The sequence below is a fragment of the Pelodiscus sinensis genome, chromosome 2, assembly GCF_049634645.1.
Source record: "Pelodiscus sinensis isolate JC-2024 chromosome 2, ASM4963464v1, whole genome shotgun sequence".
In the NCBI taxonomy this organism is placed as follows: Eukaryota; Metazoa; Chordata; order Testudines; family Trionychidae; genus Pelodiscus; species Pelodiscus sinensis.
Window position 1 is genome coordinate 84,107,262 of NC_134712.1, and position 25,855 is coordinate 84,133,116.

Below are 25,855 nucleotides of genomic sequence, written 5' to 3' on the forward strand. Positions count from 1 at the left end.
GGAAATATCTGGGCTTGATCATGCATGCAGAATGCACTTGAGAGTCACATGCACACAAATGGAGTGATTGGGACGTGGATTCTACTCCTAACTTTTATTGGCTCGCTATATAGCCTTGGGCAAGTCTTGTAGATGTTTTTTGCCACAAATTAGGGAGATAATACTTACCAGTCTTGGAAAAGGTGCTTCAGATCCTTGATTGAAAGGCATTGTATCGATTATTGTAAATGGAGCAGAATTGTTATTTTTCCAATCATATGTAAATAGGGAATGAGGGTGGCAGAAAAGAGATAACTGAGACATTGGCTGTTTATTTTGCAGGATCCTTCATGTTGGTGAATACCTCTGGGAGGTTTGCTGGACAAAGAGCTCATCTCCTGCTACCCCACTTGAAAGAAAATGACACACATTGTATCGATTTCCAGTACTATGTTTCAAACAAAAGTGGATCCAACCCTGGCTCTCTGAATGTTTATGTGAAGGTCAATAATGGTCCACTTGGTAACCCCATCTGGAACTTGTCTGGAGCATCTACTGGCATTTGGAACAGAGCAGAACTGGCAATTAGCACCTTTTGGCCTAATTTCTATCAGGTATGTTTTCATCAGTAAGATTGAATACAGGCAAAGATGGCCTGATTAGTGAGTAAAGTCTGATGTATGTTTTTATTGGTCAGTTTGTTTTAATTTTTTTTTTGCAGTTGATGCTAAATATATATTTAGCAATTTAAATATTTGAGTGATTCTGACCCTATTGAAAAGAATGGATGATTTGCTATTGGTTTCAGTGGCCCAGGATTTCATCCATTATTTCTATACATCAGGAACAATAGAATTTAGTAACAGAAGATTTTACGGGAATAGGCTTGTTTGATTTGATTTAGATTGGTAACACTCAGTTATGTCTCTAGAACCAGATTTGTGTCTGAGTTCACAGGCATGAATTGCAATTTAAATTTGCAATTTAAGTTTTTGTAAGAATACCTGTGAGAGTAGCATCCTTCTTATTAGAGCCTAAAGATGAAGTAGACAGGCTGAACCTCTAAAATCTGGGACTCTCTGATCTGGCAACATCCATGGTCTGGCAGGACCACAGATATTGCTGGATCAGAGAGCTCCAGCTGGCCAGGTTTGGGAGCCTCTGGGGGGGGGGGAAGGGAGGACAGCCCTGGCTGGTGCTGGTGCAGAGGGGCACTAGAGGCAGAGGGGCCATTGGCATGGAGAGTCTACAGCTGGGTGGGGAGCCTTGACTTCCCCTGATCTGGAAAACTCTGTAGTTTGCGACCACTCGGGTCCTGAGGGTGCCAGACCAAGGAGATCCCACCTGTAGGAGCTCATCTGGGACCATTTCTTAAGTGGCTGTCTCTGTCTAGGAATGTTTACCCTGATTTCATAAACATGTGTACACCCCATAATCCAAAAGAAGTTATAAGGGGTGGGGGGAGAGTTTGATAAAACTTGTAATTCTAATAAAATATCTCTGTACCATTAGGACAAAGCTAAAATGCCATGTTGCTAGAGATATAGACAGTGTTATGGACACTTTATATCTTTCTAATCTGCATCAAATTTCAGCTAGTACAGGCAGTCCCTGGGTTACGTACAAGATAGGGACTGTACGTTTGTTCTTAAGTTGAATCTGTATGTAAGTCGGAACTGGCGTCAGCTGCTGCTGAAACTGATCAGTTTCAACCGCGGCTGAATCTGGACGCCAGTTCTGACTTACATACAGATTCAACTTAAGAAACCCAGGCGTCCCCAAGTCAGCTGCTGCTGAAACTGATCAGCGGCTGATTCCAGGAAGCCTGGGGCAGAGCAACTCTGCCTCGGGCTTCCTGTAGTCAGCCGCTGGTCAGTTTCAGCAGCGGCTGACTTGGGGACGCCTGGGGCACAGCAGCTGGGGTGCTGCTGGGTTGCTCCAGTAGCGCGGCTCCTTGGCGCTACTGGAGCAACCCAGCAGCATCCCAGCTGCTGTGCCCCAGGCGTCCTGATTCAGTCGCTGCTGAAACTGACCAGCAGCGGCTGAATCAGGACGCCTGGGGCAGAGCAGCTGGGGTGCTGCCGGGTTGGTCCGGAGTGGCGCTGCGGGACCAACCCGGAAGCCCTCAGCTGCTCTACCCCAGGAGTAGGCAAGAAAAGCCTGGTCTGCTGGGGGGGGGGGGGCACTAGCTGCACCCCCTCTCCCCCCAGCAGATCAGGGAGACGGGGATGGCGGGACCGCCCAAGTCCTCCACGGCTTTGCTCTGTCTCCCTGGTCTGCTGACCTGGGAGACGCGGAGCAAAGCTGCAGAGCACACGGGCAGTGGGACAGTCCAGGCGCGCCGCGGCTGTCCCACTGCGGGCGTGCTCTGAGGCTTTGCTCCCCGTCTCCCTGGTCTGCTGGTCGGGAGACGGGAGCAAAGCCACGGAGCATGCCCACAGGGGGACAGCTCAAGCGCGCCCGCGCTGTCCCGCTGCGGGCGTGCTCCAAGGCTTTGATCCCCGTCTCCCTGCAGACCAGGGAGACGGGGAGCAGCTTTTCTCGCCCCGGAGGATGGGGGTGGCGGACCGCGGCGCATCTGGGCGTCCTGCCGCTCCCGTCCTCCGGGGCGAGAAAAGCCCCGTTCGTAACTGCGGATCCGACATAAGTCGGATCCGCGTAACTCGGGGACTGCCTGTATATTTAAGCTAATTGAAATTTGAAAAATCAAGACAGTTGCAAGTAACCTTTCCCATTCCACTGGGACTAGTTTAATGGTAGACTGTAAATCATGCTCCCTGAATAACTGCAATCTGGCTCTTTAGGTTTTGTCATAGTCTCAGGGGAAGATCCTCTGCTTCTGTAAATTGCTGTTGCTCCATTGACTTGGGAGTTACATGTTGGACCTCCCTTGTCTGGCACCCTTGGGACCTGATTGGTCTTGAACAAGGGGATTTGCCGAATGCACGGAGGTCCTTCCCAATGTGGCCCGTTCTGCACCCAGCTAGGACTTCAGTTGAGCCCCGCTGCTGCCTGCTCAGCCTTGGTTCCCCACAACTGACCTCCACAACTGCCTACCAGCAGGGGCCAGAACTCTCTGCTGTGCCACCCTCCCCTTCCTCAACACGGGCCTCCTGGCTGAGTCGCATCCCCCACCCCGTTCCTGCACTGTGGCATGACCTTCTTATACCTGGACTCTATGGTCCAGGAAAACCCGTGGTCTGGCAGTATGTTGCCAGACCAGAGAGTCCCGGTTAAAGGAGGTACAACCTTTACTCAGATTTACACCAGCTAACGAACCCTCTCTCTCTGTTCCCAGCTACTGGGTCTTCTCCTGTGTCTTTGTTTGCACCAGCACCCTCAAGGATCTCTGATGCAATCTCCTCAATTTCCTCCTCGATTTAAAATCTCCACAGCTGTTAAAACATAAGACCATAAGAACATGTTTCTGTACGTTTTGGTGTCACTACCTGCCTTAGTCTCTGCTTTTAACGCTTCTCCTTTAGCAAACTCCTTCACTGTTTGCCTTTTGTCACAACATCACTGGGAGTGAGTTTCTCACATCTCATCCAGAAGTTGTCTTTACCAGGAATCACCAGATGCTGAGGCTCCTAACGGTATTACTCCTCCCCACTCCCTAGAAAGAATAGGTACAGGAAAAACAGGACAGTGTGCAGTGATCTTGCAAAAATAATGATGAAAGCCCATCATTTGGTATGTGTAAAAGATGATGGAAAAATGTACTAATAAATGTATTGCAGAAAAACAACCTGCACTGGTATAGGAATGGAGCAAGTAAGGTAACAGTAGTTTTGTTTTTGTAAATGTAGAGATATCTGCCTACATGGCAGTGCTATACAACTTCATTCCATTAATAGGACACCCACAGGCTACCTACCAATAAATCAAAATGAAGGAAGCAATATTAACATAGGCTTCATGATAGCGTTTTAAAGTAACAGTATTTGTACAATGCAAATCTCTTAAACATTTTAAGTCTGTATTCCTGCTGATTCAGGGAAAATGTGTGCAAGTAACTCCCACTAATGCTAACTGAATAAAAGCGAGACTGATTAGTGTGAAGTAAATCCAGTTCTAGTCAAACATTTTAGTATTTATTGGTATTTAAATTGGTTTTATCCTGCATATTATCAACATAAACAGAGGCATAGCATTCAAAGGTTTACTAATTAACATTTTGTTTTACTGTGTTTCTATAATTATTCATTTTATTGGCAACTTTTGTCAGGTTTCCATTTAGAAATGATTCTTGTTAAAAGTAGAGACTCCAAGCATAGTAATCATTTTCATCCAATATACATTTTCTTTGTACCTGGTAATTTGTGTAGATTTCACCCAGCATGGTAACTGCTGTACTGGATGTACAAATCACATTGATAACATACATCGTAAAAGCTAATTATAGGCCAATGACTAATCATTTAAACTTAATTTCAAGTATTTGATAATTAAGATACATTTAATTCCTAATTTAATTCTTCTTCTAATTGCTACCACTTAAATCTTGCACTTAGAGCTACACCAATCAGGAAGTATTAGCTATGTGTTTTCATCAGAGGACAACAGAAAAAAAAATCTGGTTTCTTTACGTATATATGATCTGCTTTTATATTTTTATGACAAATGTTTGAACTGTAAAAACATACATTTTTAATGGGAGAAAAACCTATTTCTTCTTTGAGTCTTTGCTCATGTTGATTCCAGTTTTGTGTGTGTGTGTGTGTGTGTGTGTGTGTGTGTGTGTATGGGCACCTCATGCACAGTTGTTAACAAACTTTTCCCATAGTAGCACCCATTGAGTTTGCTGGGGAGCCCCTTGGAGTGGCCATTTTGGATCTTGTGGGCATACTACCAAGCCTAGGGCAGCGTGTCCGAAGTATCCCAGTCAGTGGTATTCATGCCCAGGGCACTGATGCATTCAGCCATCCGCTTCTCTGCTCGGGGTGCTGAGATAATACTGGCCACCTCCTGCAGAGCTAAATGCTGCTGCTACAATGGATCCTGGCATAGGACTCTGGGCAGGATGCCTCATGGGACCAGGAGGGTCAGGACAACCCTGACCTCCTTGTTGTCCTCCCTGGATGAGGTGGTCATGGGGACCTCCACTTTGGGCCACCCCAATAAACAACTGCACCCAACAGAACTTGCTATGTAGGGTGGTGCCTAATATGGATCTGCAGGCCAAGGAAGTGGTAGAACCAAAGGACCCACTGGTGGACATCCTGGCTCCAAAAGGTCGTCATAGGTGGCTCTAGCCCTTTTTAAGACAGTTCAGTCCAACATCAAGACCCTGTGGTAGGACCCATCCTCTATTCTTCCCACTGCAAAGGATGTTCAGAGGGAATACTTTGTCCCCTCTAAGGGGTTTGAATACTGATGTACACATCTACAATCCTACTTGTTGGTCATGGTAACAACGAGTGCAAGATGCAGAGGCAGCAAGATCCTATTCCCAAATCCAAGGGCTCTAAGAGATTAAACCTTTTCAGTCTGAAGGTTTGTTCTACCAGGTAGGATTACTAACCAGCAGACAATTCTGAGGAAGTGTAACTTTAATTCCTGGAACGCCAGAAATTCAAAGAGCTGGCACCTGGCAAGTCCAGGGAGGCGTTTGCGGGTATAGTTGAGGTGGGCAAGGCAGTGGCATGGATCTTGTTACAGGCTTTACTGGACGTTGTGTACTTGGCAACATGCACTTTGTCCTCACGTATTGCTGCGAGGACTAATTTGGAGCTGCAGGCCTTGGGGTTGCTGCCCTGGGTACCACAGATCTGAGAGACCTCCAGACAGAGAGTCTTTGGTCCCGGGATAAGTTCTAAATCAACATCAATATCAAGGAATTGAGGGGTTTTGTTAGCATGCCAGACCTTTCAGGCCTACCTGTGGCATTAGTGTGTATGAGTCATAAAGGATAATACAACTGCAATGTTTTACATAAAACGAGGAGGGTGGTGCTCAAAGTGTACAGTGCTCACTTTTATATTTTTATGACAAATGTTTGAACTGTAAAAACAATAAACAATTAGTATTTTTCAGTTTAACTCGTACATGTATGGTAGTGTGATTCCTTATTTTGAAAGTTACTACAGAGGATATTCTGTGGGGGGAAAAATTGTGCCAAAAATGAACAATTCTGCAAGATTTATTTGTTAAATAAATGAAGAGACTCCAGCATGGCAGAGGGAAGCATAGGCCACTGGCTTTGTGAAGATGGGAGATGACCCTGCAGTCCCCCTGCCCGCTCCCCCGCCCGCTCCTCCCCCCCCACGCCTCCTGGACACAGAGTCAGCAACGAGGCAGCACCTGACCCTGACACAGAACAACGTGGGACCTTGCCCCTCTGTGACAAGCTACCAGGTGTGGTGCAAGCAGCCTCAACCAGGCCTGATCCAAGTGAGGAGAAGTTCTGTGGGGGTGGATCCAGGTGTGCAATGAGAGGATTCTATGTGGGACAATCTGGGTGCAGACAGCTTAATATGGGGTCTAGGTATGGGGAATCTGGGTGCACAGGCTAGTTTGGTGGCATACCAAGTGCAGGGGCAATGGGATTCTTCAGTGGCTTCCTGGTGAAGGTGGTTGGGTCTCAGCAGTGGGAGTCTCTTTGGGGCAGAAGGTTTCTGTGCTGAGGAAGTGGGGCTTGGTGGGGTGGACAGTTGGGTGCAGATTGTTGGGGTCAGTGGTGTGGGTCTGGATGTGGGGACTTAGGGTGGGGAATGAGGACAGGGCTCATCAGGGTGGGAGTTTGAGTGCAGGCAGTTCAATGGAAGGTGGTCTGGGCACAAGGGATGCTCCAGATTGAGGGGCTGAGGTTCAGTGATTCATGTCTGGAGGGCTGGGGAGTTCTGAATGTACCAGATGAGTCTTGACAGGGCTATCAGGGGTTTGGAGGATAGGAGAACAGTTCCTCATACAGTGACCCCCTCCACCGCCAGCTGAGCAGCATTGGAGGCAGGAAGCAAGGGAGAATGCTGAGCTCCTCCTATGGCACAGTTTGGCACAGCCTCAGCCTCTCCTTGTAGGGAAAGGGGAAGACCTGTCCTCTCCTGCTTCCATCCTAGCTGGGGATTCTGGCTCAGCATAGGAGTCCCTGCATCAATAGTCCTGCAGTGATTTATCTCTCCACTGGTGTTTTCGGGTGTCTGACACAGTGTACCCGCACTGCTAGAGAATGATGCATGTACTACTCTTGCAGCTTCCCTCTTAGAAAGTCATTTTTATGTGGGGAAACAAACAAATCTGTGGGGCACATGAATTCTGCACATGTGCAGTGGTGTAGAATTTCCCCATGTTCAGAAAGTACAATTTAAAAATGTAGCTTGTTACATAACTTCATTCCAAAAGAAAACAAGTGAAACAGCTACTTCTTGTTCAGCTAATCACTAAGAGAAACAAGTTTGTTTACATTTGTGGGAGATAATGCTGCCTGCTTCTTATTTAAAATATCACCTGAAAGTGAGAATAGGCATTAACAGTACACTTTTGTAGCAGGCATTGCAAGATAATTATGTGCTAGATACGCTAACCATTCATATGCCCTTTTCTCTTCAACTACCATTTCAGAGGACATCCTGGTGCTTGTTTTAAAAAAATTTGTTAAATATGTGACTGAACTTCTTGGGGGAGAATTGTATGTTTCCTGCTCTGTTTCACCTGCATTCTGCCATATAGTTCATGTTATTAGCCGTCTTGCATGATGATCCAGCACACGTTCATTTTAACAACACTTTCACTACAGATTTGACAAAATGCAAAGAAGATACAGATGTGAGATTTCTAAAGATAGCTACAACACTCAACCCAAGATTAAAAAATCTGAAGTGCCTTCAAAAATCCGAGGGACAAGGCGTGGAACGTGCTTTCAGAAGACTTGTGAGAGCAACAATCTTGATGATGAAACTACAGAGCTTGAACCACCAAAAAGAAAATTAACTATCTGCTTGTAGCATCAGACTCAGATGAAGAAAATCAACATGAATTGGTTTGCACTTTGGAATGTTATTGAGCAAAACCCATTAGCAGCATGGACACCTCTGGAATGGTGGTTGAGTCATGAAGGGACATATGAATCTTTGGCTTATCTGACACAAATGTTTTACTGTGCTGGCTACAACTAAGCCATGCAAATGTGCTTTTTTTTTCACCTTCAAATGACATTATTAACAAGAAGCAGGCAGCATTATTTCCTGCAAAAGTAATCAAGAAGCAGAATTGGGTGGATTTAGTCTCTAAAGTTTTACACCGTTTTTATTTTTTAATGCAGGTTTTTTTAAAACATACTTCTATATTTGTAAGTTCAGATTTCCTGGTAAAGCAATTGCACTACAGTACTTGTATGCGATGAATTGAAAAATACTATTTCTTTTGTTTTGCACAGTACAAATATTTGTCATAAAATTAAATATTAAGTGAGCACTGTATACTTTGTATTTTGTGTTGTAATTGAAACCAACATTTAAAAATGTAGAAAACATCAAAATATTTAAATAGTTCTCTTCTATTGTTCAACAATGCAATTAATCACAGGTTTTTTAACGTGCTTGCCAGCCCTTGTTATAACTGATGAAATTTTTAAGCATTGTCCTTGGTCCAAAGGGCTGGAAAAAAACCTTGTTAAATTACTTAATTTATTGCTAGAAATTTAGAAAAAGATGTACTTCTGGCTGGCTCATCCTAATTGTGAAAATTGCTTTCTCTTAACATAGTTACAAGTCCAACAGTAAACAGACATTTCATCCAAGTCACAGCAGTGAGAGTCTGTCATCATCTCTGTGCCCTTATAATCAGAGTTGCTGGGCAACTGTTAGTGAAACAGGTAAAAAAAACCAAAAACCAAAATTAACACAATTAATATCACTAGCTTTAAATATTATAACCCCGATTTTCAGTGTTGGCATGGAAAGGCCAAATCCTTTGGATTGCTTCTGTTGGCAGTAGGCACGGAAATGCTGATTTATGTGGAAATTTGGAAGCAGGGCAGGAGTTGGAGAGAAAAATGGTGCAAATACAGCCAAAGAGGAGAGCTATGGGGAGAAGATTGTAGTGGAGGCATGCGGGAGAAAGGAGATATACAAATAAACTAATACCCTGCCCTGGGATATAAAACGAATAGGAATCCCTGTAGGATTATTAATTTATTTTTTTCTTCTTCTATATCCTTACATTAAGTAGATTTCTTAATACCCTTTATTTTCAAATAGATATTTTAAATTGTGTGAATTGCAAAGTGTCTATAATGATGTAAAGTCCAGCTTTTGACTAGAAGTATTGTAATTTCTTTGCAACAACAAAGGCAGGAATTTGCTAAGTGAGGTCATGTGTTAAAGGTAAAAATTACGTATTCTTTTTGTTCTTTGGAACGGGCAAGTTATCTCCAACAGCACATTTTCACAGTAAGCATTATGATGGTAAGCAAACTCTTTTTCTTTGTTCACATATAGAAGGGGGAAGTGGCAGAAATGGAAAGCTAATTTTGCTCTTCAGTGAAGCAAACAGGATCAGGGACAGTGCGATGTTAAACCGCTTCCCTGTTTCCTGTTTGGCAAGCATCTGAGGAATAGCCTGATGTAAAACATCTCTCAGCCAGACATTCAGCACAGTTTTTCATGAGCAAATGAAATCAGTGTTTTAACCAGTTGTTTCCTGACTGATAAAGTGGCAAAATAATTTCCAAAGAAACAAAGGCCTATCGTGCTTAGTGCAGCTTGCTGTGCTAGAATGTCATTTTATTTTGACTAATGTGCCTCATGTATTGTCTTCAGATATTGTGTCAGCTGTGATGAAATGCAAAGTTGAGAGTCTGGAGAGAAAATGTTTGCATTCTTCAGACCAGGCAATTCATCAAGTGGAAAATGATGAAAAAACCGTATATGGTTTTCTCGAGAAATTCAGGATGAAGGAATTTTAGTCTACTTCATGGGCTTTTTTTGAAATAAAGTTAGGAAAAATCCAGAAATAATTAGTAATGATGTAAAAATATGGCCTAAGAGGGGAGTTATTAGGGGAGGACAGCATAGGAGGGGTGATAAGGATGCGCTGCATACAAAGAAATACCTGCCCTAGAATGTCAAATTAAAATTTTCCTACAGTTACCATTTTGTTTCCATTCTGCATTTGCATTTAGACCTGAGCATCTAAGTGCCAACTGCCAATAATTCCAATCTTCTTAATTACACAATTTGAGTACTGGTCCCAATTCTAATCTCACCTACATTATTGTAAATATGAAATAACTTCACAGAAGTCTGTGTACATTTCCACCAGAGTAACTGAGATCAGGATCTGACCTATTGTGTTTAAATCTTGTCATTTAATGAAGGCATTTACCATCAAATGCACATGCATGACTGTGGTGAAGCTATGCCCTTTCAGTAGCTCTTTTACAAAATGACCCTAGGAACACTTAAGCAGTTTGATTGACATAACCCTCTGCATGTGAAACAGGAAACCTCTAAGGGCTGATGTTTGACTCAAAGCGATATTATGGTTTGATCATGCACCTGTCTTTGCACTCTCCTATTGGAAGAAAATAGTTCCTGAGTTCATATGATGGGTATTTATACAGGGAAGCAAATGTTTATTCATCTATTAGCTAACTCATCTATTTACATGTAGGGTTATATTTCCATGACAATAGACGTTTAGGACAAACTTGTAAGCATACATTCATATTTTTACATGTACTTTGTTCATGTAGCTACTGTGGTTTTCTTCACAAAGAGGGTGTTTGTAAAATTGACAACTACTTATATCCCTTGCCAGGCCAGTTCTTTGGTATGTAAATAATCTGTGATATCACACTGAACCTATGACTAATGTTTCAAAAAAATTGGTCTTGAACTCTAGTACACATGAACAAACAGCATGTTTATGTGTGTAAGTGGGTTATTTGTTGCTTAAAACTCACGGTGTGACTTGGGATTTATAAACTGATTAGTGAGTTTATGCTCTTAAGTCCTAGTATATATGTATGGATAATTTAAAAAATGTATGATCTACTTATGGTCAAATTCTCTGTTGGCTTACATGGGGAAAATGGAGCTATTCTCATTTACACCAGAGCATTTTGGCCCATACTCTTTCTTCATCGGAGTTTAAGGGGATACCAGTTACTGATGCCTGTGTTAATATTATTTTAAGACACTGTGAACAAATGAAAATTATACTGTCAGAGAGCTTTGCAGCTTTTTGTAGCACGTGTCATGGCCTTGAGAAAGTGAAAGGCATGTCAGTGACGCCTTTTTAGCTCAAGTATGTGACTGCGGGCTGTAGTATCTCTTTCGCTTCAATGACATGCATATTATGTGTCAAAAAGGACTCAGTACTGCTCCTATTTAACATGGCAGCAGTCTGGCTATTGTCTTCACTGGGAGCACGATCTGGCCCATCGCATTTCAGCTAGCACTCCTGTTGATTGAAACTTAATGCCTGTGTGACAGTAACTGGTGTCCCACCCTGCTTTTACATTATATAAAGTGGGATCTTTTTTTGGCATGATATTTGAGCATGGTAGAATATTTTAGTTCTGTGGTTTTCAAACTTGTTTTTTTTCTCGTGACATCTAGTTGAAGAAAACTGTGTTTCGCTTACTTAAATGAGACTGGTGGGTTATGGAAGTGAGGCATTCAGGGTGCAGGCCTGGAACAGAAGGTTGGAAAGCAGAGTGGCTGTGGGTTCATGAGTGGTGCCAGGGATGAGTCATTTGGGGTGCAGGTATGTTGCCCCAGGGCTGGGGCCAGAGGACACCCCCCCTTCCCAGCCCTCTCCCTGCCAACAGCAAATCGCTCTGGGGAAAGATGCTCTTCTCCCCCCCCCCATTTTCCGGCAGGCAGCATGGAGCTCTAGGGAAAGGGGGCTTCTCTCCCCACTGGTTGTAACAAACTCTGGGGCAAAGGGAGAGGCCTGCAGCAGCCACATACAAGCTCCCCTCACCATTTTCTGCCCATCCTCTACCTCTCTCCTCTCCGGATCCCTGCTGTAGGGCTGCAGCACAGCAGTGATCATCATAATTCCACTCAGCAAGGCAATCCTAGTGCCTGACCTTCTGTGACCCAATACTGGGTTGCGACCCATACATTGCATACTGCCATTTTAGATCACTCAGAACCTCTCCGGCCTGTTGTTATAAATAAGTCTTGTTTAAATTATCCTGCTCTTGTAATTTCTATGAAATTGCTAGGGAGCTTCTTAAGTATTTTACAAGCTCACAGCTTTGTTTGTTGACATGTATATTGGAACAATGAAGAACTTTGCTCCAGACTTTCATATAAGTTCTGGACTGAAGACTACTGGACATTGTGGTGTTTGGAAAATATCCTCGTCTCTGCTTCAGTAAAAAAATGTATGCAAAAACTGAAAAATAATTATTCAGCAGTGCTGCTGCGGTGCCTGAATGGGCGTTGTATTTTGAGTGTCTCTTGCACCCATTCTTGTTCCCATTCTTTGAGTGTCTCTTGCTCCCATTCTTTATGGGCAAGGCTACCTGGTCAGACTGCATTTCCCATGATGCATCATGGTGTGTCTGCTCACTGAGAGAGCATGGTGTCTCATAAGAGTCCATAGCCAGAATACCTCCTGGGAGATGTAATCTGTCCAGGGCAGTGTTTCTCAAAGTGATCCATGGAGATCAAAGTGTTTCCCAAAGTGATCCACTCTGACAGAGCTGCTAACTGGCTGCTCCAATTTGTTTATTTACTGTCTGCAGCCATGGAACCTTGTGGCTCCCATCAAATTTGGTATGCAGCTTCCTCTTATAATAACTTAAAGCAAGTTATGGGTTTGGTTATACTAGGACAATGGGATGTGCCTAGAATTCAATTTTCTCATAAAATGGAAAGGGAAGGGACTGGCAGGAAGGACACTTATACAGCAGAATGACCACTGGGGGGTGGGGAGGGAGAAAGGGGCCAGAGATGGAAACTGGGACAGCTTTAATCCCATTAGGCCAGCAGGGGATAGGGCTATCTACTACACAGTTCAGAGAGTTTTTCTCTGTGTCTGTCCTTCAGTCCGTCCATCCCCCAGCCAAGGAAACTGCATCCTTCCCCAGCTGTGGCCACTGCACAGCCCCAAGCTACAATGGTGGGAGAGAGCTAGGGTTGTCCTCTCTTGCTAGGGCAGCCTTCATTCTGAACGCCTCATTCCCACCCACCCCAGAACAATGATTTAAATGAAGAGAAACAAAACTTGTTTGAGTTAAGGACCGAAGCAATGCTGTGTAAATCTCCTATTATGTATGTATTTACCTGGTGAATTCCAGGCATATTCCATTTTCCAGGCGCAACCAAACCTTGACCTTGGTTTAAGAGGAAGCTGAATACCAAATTTGGTAGTCCTACCTCTCATCATTTAGGAAGAGTTCTTGAACACATGGACTCATGGATGGATGGACACACACAGACAGACACACACACTCTCTAATATATAAAAATGATTGGTTTGTGGAGTTTTAAACTTCCAGTCTTTTTCTTTTGGCCCTGGTTTTTGTTGCAGGTTGGACCTAAGAGAAGAAGTCAGAAAGACATGCTGAGATTTTAGTTTGAGATAGAGGAAGACTGATCCAGAGTGGAAATGTTGATTTGTTACTCAGCAGTATAAAGTCAAATGAGTCCCCCATGAAAAGGGGGGAAAGTAGCAGGAGCACCAGTGAACATGACACCACAGTAGCAATTAGAGGTAGGAAAGGACAGAGCCAAAAAAAGCCAGGAATGATTGGGTTTCGAGAGGAGGCGTGTGATCAGAAGTGTCACAGGAAATTGGAAGGTCATGAAGGATGAAGATGGAATAAAAGCCCTTTTATTTGTCTGGGAAGAGATCATTAGAGACTTCAGTGAGAGTTGTGTAGTGGAATGTAGGGAAGAGAAACCACATTTTGGAGTTGGGGGTCCCAAATGAATTTGTTTGAGAAGAGTTTAAGGCTGCTATTCATTCAATTAGATAGAGATGAAGAGTGGAAAGAAACTTTAAATGGAAGTTGGGACTAAACCCAGATGGGTCAAACCAATTCAGGTGTCTGTTGTGAGAGCAAGGAAATGATGAAGAATATAGTCACCACAAGATTTTGTTTTAAATGCATGATTATTGGTTTTATAGTATCTCTCTCTCTCTCTCTCTCTCTCTCTCTCTAAAAAAGTTTTTCTTGTCGTACGACAGAATGTTCCTGCCGTGTGACAGAATGACATCATCTGTGTCAACAGTCTCTCAGTGAAGCAAAAGGGGGTAGGCGAGTGTAAGCAAGCAGAGGGCATGACCGTCTAGTATTTGTTTAATAGCAGAACACCCATATTTTGTTAGCTCCACATTGTCATTATATTTTTTAGGCAACTTCTCCAAGGTCAAATATAGAGTATACTTGTGAAATGTCTTCCAAACTTTTTTGTATGTTACGTGAGTGCAGTGAGAAAAACTTAGGGATAAGTTTCCAAAGCTATAAGGAGGATTTTAAAAATGGCAGGATTTGAACATGCATCTCTTGTGCATTCTTTTGAAAATGTACCCATTAATGCCTCTGGCATAATTTTTTCCCTGTTCCGCATAAACAATCTTAGGTTGTTCAAAGCAAGGGCTGCCAAAGTTTGGAGATGTTTACTTCTGAATGCTCTTAATTCATTTGACAAGAGCAGTCCATTTATCGTGTGACCTATTTATAGCTATCAAACAAACTGTAGCCAATGGATCTGCTTTACTTAACAAAGTACAGTAGGTGGAAGATTAAGGGCATGTCTAATGCACTCATGAAAATAGCCATGCATATGTCTGATACAGTTCACTTCAGAAATGTGGCTATACGGCATAATTGTCATTTATTAAATATAAATAGGTTTTCAGTATAAAAGGCACAAAATGAAAACTTATTCTGTTTTGTAGATCGAGTAGCTTTTGGAGTCTCTTTAGTGTGTTATTGAACCCAATGGGGAGTTACATTGTGAAAATTGGGTTTATGATCTGGCCCTAAATTATGTGAAAAATAACATGTATATAAAATTATTTGAAAGATGCGTGTGCATGCATTCTTGGCTTTTGGTTATGAGTTCTCAACATACTATTTAAATAAATACTTAGTTGGCTTATTTTTTCATAGTAACTTAATAGATATAAGAGTCTTTATTTCCACTGAGTAATTACAAAGTTATTAATTTAACTTCGTTCTTCACTCTCAGGTTATTTTTGAAGTGGTTACTTCTGGTCATCAAGGATACCTCGCTATTGATGAGGTGAAGATTTTAGGACACCCGTGTAGTAAGTGCTTATACTTTATTTTGGAACCATCTTTTAAAATGTATTAAGAAAATATTTCAATGCATGTCTAAAGCAAAGGAAGCAGGAAATGTCGATAACAATTCCAGAGTTATGAAATGTGTTGACTATTGAGCAACCATTGTAGGCATTGAGGTGCTGTACCTTATATTTCTAGAGATGGTTGTTTGTTCATGTTCTGTTCATTTCCTAACATGATGGGGGTCTCAGTCCCTGATTGGCATCTCTGGGCCTGGCGTGGGCAATAATTTTTTATGGGAGGGCCCTCCAAGATTTTGGAAAATGGTCAAGGGCCGCACGCTTTCAAGGTATTAATGGAGGAGGCACGGGGTCCGGAATGGAGCTTGAGTGCAGAAGGGAGTTTGCGGTAAGGGATTGGGGTACAGGAGGATGTGTGGGGTCTAAGAGAGAGTTTGGGTAAAGGAGGCAGTTGTGACATGGAGCACGGGACTGGATAAGGATATTAAATTGTGGTTATCTAACTAATCTAACTAATTGATACAGTTTGTATTCAATAAGGAGTGCTATGCAGAGCCACAGTTGGGTTAGCTCCAGGAGTCGGGCTATTACTACATTTAAAATGCAGAGGAGCTGTTTCCTGGGCCAGCGTGACCTGGGAGTGCTCGGTCCTGGGTCATGCTGAGTCCAGCAGCCCCTGCTCTCACTGGTCTGGGACGCAGCTCCTCTGCATTTTAAATGGCCAGCCCTATCCACCAGCTGCTCAAGCAGCAGCCCCTGTTTGCTTGGCAGCAGCTGGGACTCCTGCAGACAGGGACTGCTACTGGAGCAGTCTCTGCCCACAGCGAGCCTTGGCACAGCAGCCTCCCACATCCCCCCCATCCGCTGCTCTGATAGAAGCAGTAGGGGCAGGGGCTCTCATAGAGGCAGCAAGGGGAGAAGTGAGTAGTTGATACTCCAGTTGACTACCTGATGAGCTTTTGCTTATCGGGTAGTCAACTACTTGCTTACATCCCTAGTATAGGAGAGGGCGCAGGGGCTTCGGCTGTGACCTAGGGCAGAGGACTGGGGTGCAGGATCTGGAAGGGGATATGGGTGCAGGAGGGAGGGTTTGAGTTATGTAGGGTAGGGGGAGGGACTGGGTGCCAGAGGCAGGCTCTGATGGGGAGACTCACTTAGGTGACTCCCAGCCAGCAGCCCAGCATGTTTCTCAGGCAGGCTTCCTGCCTGCCCCCTGCACTGTGCACAGGCTGCAGGGGTCATGTGCATCTGTGAATAAGAGCCAGAGGTGAGGGGGGAGTGGTGCTTTGTGCGCTGCCTTTTTGAGAAATAGTTACATTTATTTTAAAGTTTCCATCTCTTTTAAAGTCATGTCATGAAATGAATACGCACACATTCTATGAATATTCACACATTCTATGTCTTTTTTTTTTTTTGTGCACAAGCAAGCCAAAGGAATAAAGGTCATAGAGTTAGGCTACAAATTCTATTCACACAGATATTCACCCATGCAGCAATTCACTCACTTCCCTACCCAAAGACACAGTCTCCTATACACATAGAAGGCATGCATGCCCACACTTGCCTACCCAGAGACACTTTTTAATACACTTTTCCAAGGGCGGCCTAAGTCACCTAGCTGAGAGGAGGGTGGGCTGGAGGGGGAAAATGGGGTGGAGAGAAGAGAGAGTGAAAGAGGCCAAGGACACGAGCAGGATGGGAGTGAGAAGGGGCACTGAAGGAGAGAGGAGGGAGTGTAGTGATTTGCGTAGGGTGGATGGGAATGCAGGGAGATGCTGAAGGCTACAGATGTATGAGTGAGAATTCGGGGGGCACTAGGCTGTGTAGGGACATAAACTGCAGCAAGGGAGGTTTAGGTTGGACATAAGGAAAAAGTTCCTAACTCTCAGGGTGTTTAAACACTGGGATAAATTGCCCAGGGAGGTTGTAGAATCTCCATCACTGGAGATATTTAGGAGCAGGTTAGACAGACATCTATCAGGGATGGTCTAGATAGTGCTTGGTCCTGCCCTTCAAGGGATCCCCTGAAGGTAGGGAGGAGGGCTGGGTTTTAGAGTGGCCTAGAGGATACTGTGTGTGCTTGGGGAGCATAGGGTGGTGGGCTTGGTGACTTTTCCAGGTCCTTTCCAGTTCTAGTTCTGTGATTCTATAATGGGAGTGCAGAAGTGTATGGAGATGATTGGAGTGCAAGGATGTGGGGAATGAGAGACATGAGGATGGTGGCTCTTGGAGGTCTGGGATGGGTGGGAGGGAGTTATAAGGGGCACAGAGTTGGGACGGGTGGGAGTGGGAGGCAGGACGGGATGGGACAGGGAGAGGTATGGGGATGGAGGGTGACCAGGTATTTTTTTTTTTTTTTTTGGTCTGGAATACCCAGTCAAAAAGGAACCATAGAATCCTCAAACTGGAAGGCACCTCAAGAAGTCATCAAATCCAGTCCCCTGCTTTCATAGCAGGACCAAGCACCATCTAGATCATCCATGACAGGTGTTTGTTTCACCTGCTCTTAAAAAACTCCAATTATGGAGATTCCCCAGATCCCTAAGCACTCCTGGGATCCTCATCTTCCAGATAACACCTCCTTGCTTCTTGAACACCCTTTTGGGGCCCCTCTGCTCCCAGCCCCTCAACCACTCCTCCTGGAACACTTTCTGCACCCTGCCCCGTGACCTCACTGGATGGAGCATTGGGGCTGGGTTTGTGTGGTGATCATACTACCCGAGAGCTGGGGGAACTATGTCTGATGCAAGGAAGGGAGGGACAAAAAGAAAGGGGTCAGGGGCTAGCCTCCCCAGGCTGCCCCTGTGTTCTTCCCGGAAGTACTTCCTCCCCTGCCTTGACACACCTAATGAGAGTTGAGCCTGTGGGTGAAAGTGGGACAGTGTACACACACCCATGGCAGCCCCTAAGGACATGCTGGCTCAGCTGGTTCCCTGCAGACCACACAACAGCTTGTCAGGAGCCTGCCAGCCCCGATCAAGTGGACGGCACCAGCTTCAGGGCAGCAGGTCCCCCACCCTTGGCAAAAGCACATTTTGCCAGTCCCTAGGGCCAGCTACGTATACATTTACATAAGCATTTAAAGGTAGCACTGTAAGAGTAATACAAATAACATGCTTCATAAATAATTATTTGTCATGACTTTCAACAGACTGCCCAGGTAAAATACAATTATTTAAAAGTTTTAATGTTTATTAAATTCAACTTATGCGGATTTATTAATATTTAATCTTCTGAATTGAAGATTGTAATCTATTGTGCATAAGGATGATGGGTCAAGTGGGGGACTGGCTGTAACTGGCAAATACTATCCCTGCAATTATTGCTAATGGTTTGTAAACAGGCACTATGTCACTTAAAATAAAATATAGTTTATTGGTGAGTATTGGAGTGCCTCATAAAAATGGGTTAAGAGTTTAGTGGCAGAAAGACATAGAAACATCTTGAAATGTGGAGATCGCTATGCAGAATCAGCAACTCTTTTATTTCTGATTCTCTTAATTCTAATAAACGTAGAAGGTTCTCATGTTGTTATACCGTATTTGTGCTTAAACTGCATTTTGAATTTGCATCTGTGATTCAGATATGCTAAATTTGTTAGATTAATAATTTTGCCTATACATTTTTTTGAGAGTTTTGATCTGTGCATTTATAGTAATCAGTCCCTAAAGCATGCAGGTACTTATCATTAATGCAAAGAGCAAAATATACCCAACAGTATGCAATGTATTAATAGAACCAATTAAAGTCATATTGAAACCAAATTGCTTTAATGAAATAATTCTTTAGTAAAGTAATTAATTTAGGTTGTAAAGAAATCATTATGAACATCAAATCAGTTATGGTGCAAACTAGAAATTTGTAAAAAGTGTTAGAATAGTTAGTAACTAAACTTTTGCAAGACAGATAATGCTATTCATACATTGTATCAAGTTTTGACAATGTTACTGCCAAAATAAATACAGGCAGTCCCCAGGTTACGTACAAGATAGGGACTGTAGGTTTGTTCTTAAGTTGAATCTGTATGTAAGTCGGAACTGGCGTTAGCCGCTGCTGAAACTGATCAGTTTCAACTGCGGCTGAATCTGGACACCAGTTATGACTTACATACTGATTCAACTTAAGAAACCCAGGCTGATTCCAGGAAGCCTGGGGCAGAGCAACTCTGCCTCGGGCTTCCTGTAGTCAGCCGCTGGTCAGTTTCAGCAGGCTGACTTGGGGACGCCTGGTGCAGAGCAGCTGGGGTGATGCTGGATTGCTCCAGTAGCGCGGCTCCTCAGCGCTACTGGAGTACCCCAGCTGTTCTGCCCCAGGTGTCCTGATTCAGCCGCTGCTGAAACTGACCAGCAGCGGCTGAATCAGGACGCCTGGAGCAGAGCAGCTGGGGTGCTGCCGGGTTGGTCCGGAGCGGCGCTGCGGGACCAACCCGGCAGCCCCCAGCTGCTCTACCCCAGGGGTAGGCAAGAAAAGCCTGGTCTGCTGGGGGGGGCACTAGCTGCACCCCCCGCCCCCCAGCAGACCAGGGAGACGGGGGTGGCGGGACCGCCCAAGCCCTCCAGGGCTTTGCTCCGTCTCCCTGGTCTGCTGACCTGGGAGACGCGGAGAAAAGCCGCAGAGCACGCGGGCAGCGGGACAGTCCAGGCGCGCTGCGGCTGTCCCACTGCTGGCATGCTCCGAGGCTTTGCTCCCCTTCTCCCTGGTCTGCTGGTCGGCAGGGAGACGGAGAGCAAAGCCTTGGAGCACGCCCGCAGCGGGACAGCCCGGGCGCGCTTGAGTTGTCCCCCTGCGTGCGTGCTCCAAGGCTTTGCTCCCCGTCTCCCTGCAGACCAGGGAGACGGGGAGCAGCTTTTCTCGCTCCGGAGGACGGGGGCGGCGGACCGCGGCGCATCTGGGCGTCCCGCCGCTCCCGTCCTCCGGGGCGAGAAAAGCCCCGTTCGTAACTGTGGGGACTGCCTGTAGACTCAGAGTGTATAAGTTTAAATGTTTATGCACATAAAAGAGAATGTTAGAAGTTAGAGGTGGAAATGTAGAAATGAGGTAGTCATGGCAATCATGACTTGATTACAGTCCATGTGGGCAAACAAAGGACAGTCCCGATCAATAATTGTGTGTGTATGTGTCTGTCTGTCTGTCTGTCTGTCTGTCAAACTGAGAGAAATTGGTTGAGTGAAAAAAATTTACACAGAACAGTATGAATTAAAATTGACGTTCCTTAAGAATGTTTATTAGATGGCCAAAACATTGTGATTATCCCATCAAAAAGAGGACAGCTTTAGAAAAAAATACGTATTCTGGTTCAGTGGTGAAGGGAAGGCAGCGATTACAAATTAAAAAGGAATACCTCATGAAAGGAAAAAAGAGAAAATTAAATAGCAGTCAATACAAATATGAAGTTAGGGTGTATAGAAAGTTGAGAAGTAAGGCTAACGACAGCAGGAAAAAATTCCATGTGTGACAGCACCATGGAGAAGAAGGTGGAGGCTTTAAAGTATATTAGGAATAAATAAAATCCTGGTAATGGGATAAGCCCATTACTAGATTAAGATGATAAAAGTGTTAATGGTGCAGAAAAAGGCAGAAGAGTTCAAAAGTATATATGATAGATATGTCCTGTATTTGGAAAGACGCAGGATGATGTATAGTTATCACCTGGTTAAGAAGATCTCTGGCCAGCCCTCTGCCCAAAAGAATCTCCCTCTCTCCCCTCTCTCCCTCCCCCCCACCCCCATCCCCAAGCCACATTGATCAGTGCTTTTGTGGTCCCGTCTACTTTTGACACACATGATTCCACCTATGAATGTCCCTCTGCTTGCAGTCAGTCTCAGAGAAATGACAGACCAATTAGGCTGACATCAGTCCTGAGCAAATAATAGAAAAGCTGATATAAAATTCAAATAATAAAGAATTAAATGATAAGATATTGATTTAATGTCAGTCAGTGTTGTATTATGGAAAATAACTTGTCAAACAACCCTGATTTCATTCTTTGAGGAGATTACAAGTTTGGTTGAAACAGGTAACCTCATTGACATAATATACAGCAATTTGGTGCTTAATAGTAATTCTGATACTAGCATCTTCTGGTTAGTGGTAACATTTGGCTATGAATATTTGACCAGTGTTAAATGAGATTCAGAGGCTGACTTGAAGCATGAAGCTAACTAGCAGCTATTTTGTGAGAGGCCACAATTGCATGCAGATTTACAAGGCTGCAGACAGGGAAGGAAATATTGAGACTTATGTGACTGCAACCCCATAAAACTAGCTGGGGCTGGTTTTCAGACCGTCCTAGCACTTCTTTCTGAGGCTGGGGTGGGCTGAGGACTATCTCCGAGGCTGCGGACAGGGCAGTAGTGGGGAAGAGGGTTGCAGCCTTGATGTCCTAGCTTGACAGTGCCTCTCCTTGAATTATTTAGATGGCACGCGGCTGTGGAACTACAACTAGGGATAGAAGGTGTGGGATGTGCTGAACCCCAGTTCTCAGTGAGTGTGGGGGAGAAGTAGGGCCCTGCTTCCCGTCAAAAGTCCTGGCATCCTGGTTGCAGCCCATCTTCTCCACTGCTTTCCTGCTTATGTTCAGATTTGCAGAACTGCAACATCCAGGAAAGGCATTTTTATGGCACTTCCTAACCTCACAAACCCGCCTTTTGCTGCTAAGTAGTAGTAGCAGAGGCAATAGCTAGGTAGACAAAACAATCATTTGTTCATATTAGCACTGTCTACCCTGGGGATTAGGTTGGCATAGCTCTGATTCTCAGGGATGTGGATTTTTCTCACCCCTGAACAATGTAACTGTGCCAGTGTAAAAATCTTAGTGTAGACTAGTCCTCACGTTTTTTTTCCTTTCCGTTGTCCTCTCCATGTCCAACGCTGGCTGCAGGTTAATGGCCCACGTCAGCTGAGTCCAAAGGCTCCTTTTAATGTGGATCCTGGCTGCACTGTTCGTCTCCACCCTAGCAAGGAGGAGACTATCCGGTTATTTGAGATTTGGTTTTAAAGGGATGAGGTTCCATCACATTGCATGCAAGACAAGTGCTTAATCCTGAACCATTCAAATTAATAGGAGTTATTCCATTGACTACAATGAGGGGGGAGGGGAATCAAATACCTATTGCAAAGTCTAATAGCTTTCTCCACAGACACATTTTTCATTGTATTCATCCAAATTTTCTCCCCGCGAATTGTATAATCCCTTGTGCAGGGGTGCCATTTCAGATTTTGGGTTGGGGGGGAGGGGCAACTTTAGCCATAATTCCAAGGGCTACTTAGGCACTTGAAAACTTTCTAGTTTTCTGGCGGATAATTTTAACAGTTAGCTAAATTATAATTCCTACATAGGAGAGTCAAATAGTCAACCTATTCAGTTCTAATAACAACATGTTCTGACATCTTGTAGCAAGCCACTTAAGGGACTTGGTTAGGTTTAAAATTTTAATATATATTCTTGCTTTGTTACTAACTCTATGGAAGCAGAGAGTCCAAGAGTTCTGACGTGGGCTCTGTCTTGCCGTTGGGAGGGGAGTGGGATCTAGTGGGTTACAGCAGGAGCAGGGATATGTGGGTTCCATATAAGAACATCAGAATGGCCCAACTGGGTCAGACTCCAGGCTCTCTTGGGGTCGAACAGCAGACCCATCCAGGCTTCACCTCTGTCATCTCCTTTCTGCCAATCTCACTGTCACCAGGCCTCTTACCCTTTGGGTCTACCACTGGTCTCCATGGCCAGCCTTGGGATGCAGTTGTGCGCCCAGCTCTGCAACTGGGCCTGGGACGCAACTGTGTATCTAGCCCTGAGATGCCAGGCTCTGCGGCCTGCCCTGGGGCTGGCACCAGACTACATGGTACTGAAGGCTCGGCTCCCCGGGTGGCTGACAGACTTTGTAGCCAGCCCTGGACTCTACTGCCCCCGAGCTCCACAGAGCTCCTGGCTCCCTAGCCAGTTCTGGCCACCAGGCTCCAGGGGCTCTTTGGTCCACGAAGATCCTGCTAGACCACGGATGTTGCTGGATGTAGGGTTGCCAGGTGTCCAGTATTGAACCGGACAGCCTGGTATTTGTGCCTTCTGTTTGGTTTAAAAAAAATTCAGAAAATACCAGACATCTAAAGTGATTTTCTTTTTCCCGAGGCCTGACTTGGGCACCTGACACAAGGCCACTTGGGACATACTGTGCAGCTCGTGCTGGCTGGGCCGCGGAAAGCAGCCCCGGAATTAAAGGGGCCTCTACTGCATTTCTGCTGGTCTTTTTCTGAGGCCTTTTTTTTGCCCCGCTCAACAGAATTTTTTCCCCAGCATTTTTTGGGAGGTGGGGGGGGCCGGGGGGGGATTCGGTGTTTTTTTGTGAAACCATCTGGCAATCCTAGCTGGACCAGAGAGGTGCAACCCTAGCTGGACCAGAGAAGTTCAACCTGTAATACCTTTCTCTTCCTAATAACTGAGAGTTCCTTCCCTTCGAGACTATACTGGTGTGAGAAAATACCACAACATAATCTGGAAGGAGAGTCCCAACTATGGGATCATTTCCCTCTTTTTTTTCAGTTGGATGTTCTCCTTTCCTGAGACTTTCACCCTCCACAGCAGCAGAGAGGCTGTGTGATTGGAGGTGGGGCCATTGTGCTGTGCTCTGGAAAGTCTCATTTGTGTATTTCTGCCTCCCTTAGCTCTTCCAGTTCAGCCACTCTGGTCTCCAAAGCCTGTACATATTCTCTGGCGGCCAGGAACTCCTTGCACTGGATGTAGATATTTGCTACCTGCACATAGGGCAGGTAATCATACATGCTACATTGAATGCAATAAACTGGATAGTCCCACCTCTGTTGTTAGGTTTCTGCCTAAATTATCTTTTTATTCCTGGAACTTATTCCTTTCTTGATTTCTTTTAATCAGGTGATTTTGGTTGTAGTTTAAAGAATGTTAAGTGTAAAATGTATCTAGCCCTCTCAAACTCTGCTTCTAAACTCCCTAGCAAAACTCTCCTGTTAGTTCACCCTTTGTTTCCTATCTTTTTGACAAGAATATCTGACAGTGTTTTTGGGATTGTCTAATGATGCTTATTTACTTATTTAATGATAAGTCTTTCGTTATCTTAATCATCCTGTTTCTGTTTATAAGCAAACTCCCTGCCACAGAGACAGTGCTGCTCTCAGCTTCTGAATTCATCACATATCACACTCAGGATATGTCTAGACTGCAGGTTTCTTTCAGAAGCATCTTTTTTCAGAAGAGATCTTCCAAAATAACTTCTTCCGAAGGAGAGCATCCACACATAAAAGCGCATCAAAAAAGCGATCTGCTTTTTGAAAGATAACATCCATTCAGTGTGGATAATATCTTGCATTTAAGCTGTGATTACTACGAACGGAATGGCCACCAGGGCACTTGTGCTTTTTCTTCTTTCCTCTTCTTTCGAAAGAGCTCCCTCTTCCCCGTCCACACACGCCTTTTTCTAAAAGAGCTCTTTCGGAAAAAGGCTTCTCCCTTGTAGAAAGAGCATTACCAACACTGGAAAAACCCCTCTGTTCTTTCAATTTACTTTCCGAAGAACGCGATTGCAGTGTGGACATGTAACTTGACTTGTTTAGTAGCTGGATTGTTTGGAACTATTGTCTTTCTCAGGAAGAATACTCTGGAGTTTGGGGGGTTTTTTTTATTTCAAATGCAATTGACTTTTTCTTATAAAAACAAAAAAATATACTTTTAGTCGGTCAAGTGAAATTGAGAGTTCTTCTTTACATAGATGTCTTAGTTAAAGAGTATATGCAGACACATTGCTTCTTCTATTATTGGGGGTATTCTGTTGTTGGGGGTGTTCTCTCGGTCTAAGCTGGAAATGCATATCATCATAAAGCACCTATTGTGTTTTGTTTTCCTCTACTATTCTTCAAAAGAGCTGTCTTTAAAGAATATAGCTCTTCTTGGTGGGAAATGTTATGCTAGAACTATAATGCATGCTAAAATGCATTATCTATACACATTGCATCTATTCAACAGAAAAAATAGTTTCCTTGACAACATAATTTAACTTTTTACTGTTCTTGTCTAGTTGCTAGTATAAATAGCTAATATGTTTTTGTTCAAAACATCAATTAGATTTCAATATAATCTTTATTAATATAGAAGTGTTATTACAAGAGAGCTGCTGAGCTAAGATAATTTGTACAGCAAGAACAATAAGATACCACCGTTCTCTTTTGTTGTATGCCAGATCCATGCAAAAAGGAACAAATCTCACTTAAGAGTCTATAGTACCTTCTACAATTAAAACCAAATGTTTAAAACACTTGTTAGCAGATTTTTCTCCAATGTAAATTTATTACTGGAACATTTAAAAACAGAAGCTATTTAATAAACCAGCATGAGTCAATCCCAGTCACACTGTATGTTAATAACTCTGTCCTTTTTTTCTCTTCTGTCAGCCAAAACCCCCCATTTCCTGCGTCTTCAAAGTGTGGAAGTCAATGCTGGACAGTTTGCCACTTTTCATTGTAATGCCAATGGTAAAACGAATGCGGGTGACCGGCTGTGGTTACAGGTAACTTACTTTCTTTCGCAGTACAATGAAATATTTGAAAGTATGATTGTCATCCCAGGGAGTAGCACAAGAGGCAAAATTATAGCTTAATCTCCACTCTCATCAGTATTAACCCT

The 25,855-nt window shown here is 44.0% G+C and overlaps 1 protein-coding gene across 11 annotated transcripts in view; it reads left to right on the forward strand.

Annotated features, from left to right (window-relative positions):
- Positions 1-25,855, forward strand: part of PTPRM (protein tyrosine phosphatase receptor type M) — a 690,600-nt gene that overhangs the window by 232,168 nt on the left and 432,577 nt on the right. For all 11 annotated transcript variants that reach the window (XM_075920958.1, XM_075920953.1, XM_075920954.1 and 8 more), the window contains exons 3-5: positions 322-593; positions 15,135-15,213; positions 25,624-25,739. In XM_075920958.1, the coding sequence (XP_075777073.1) occupies positions 322-593; positions 15,135-15,213; positions 25,624-25,739 (467 nt within the window). The remainder of the gene's footprint in view (positions 1-321; positions 594-15,134; positions 15,214-25,623; positions 25,740-25,855) is intronic.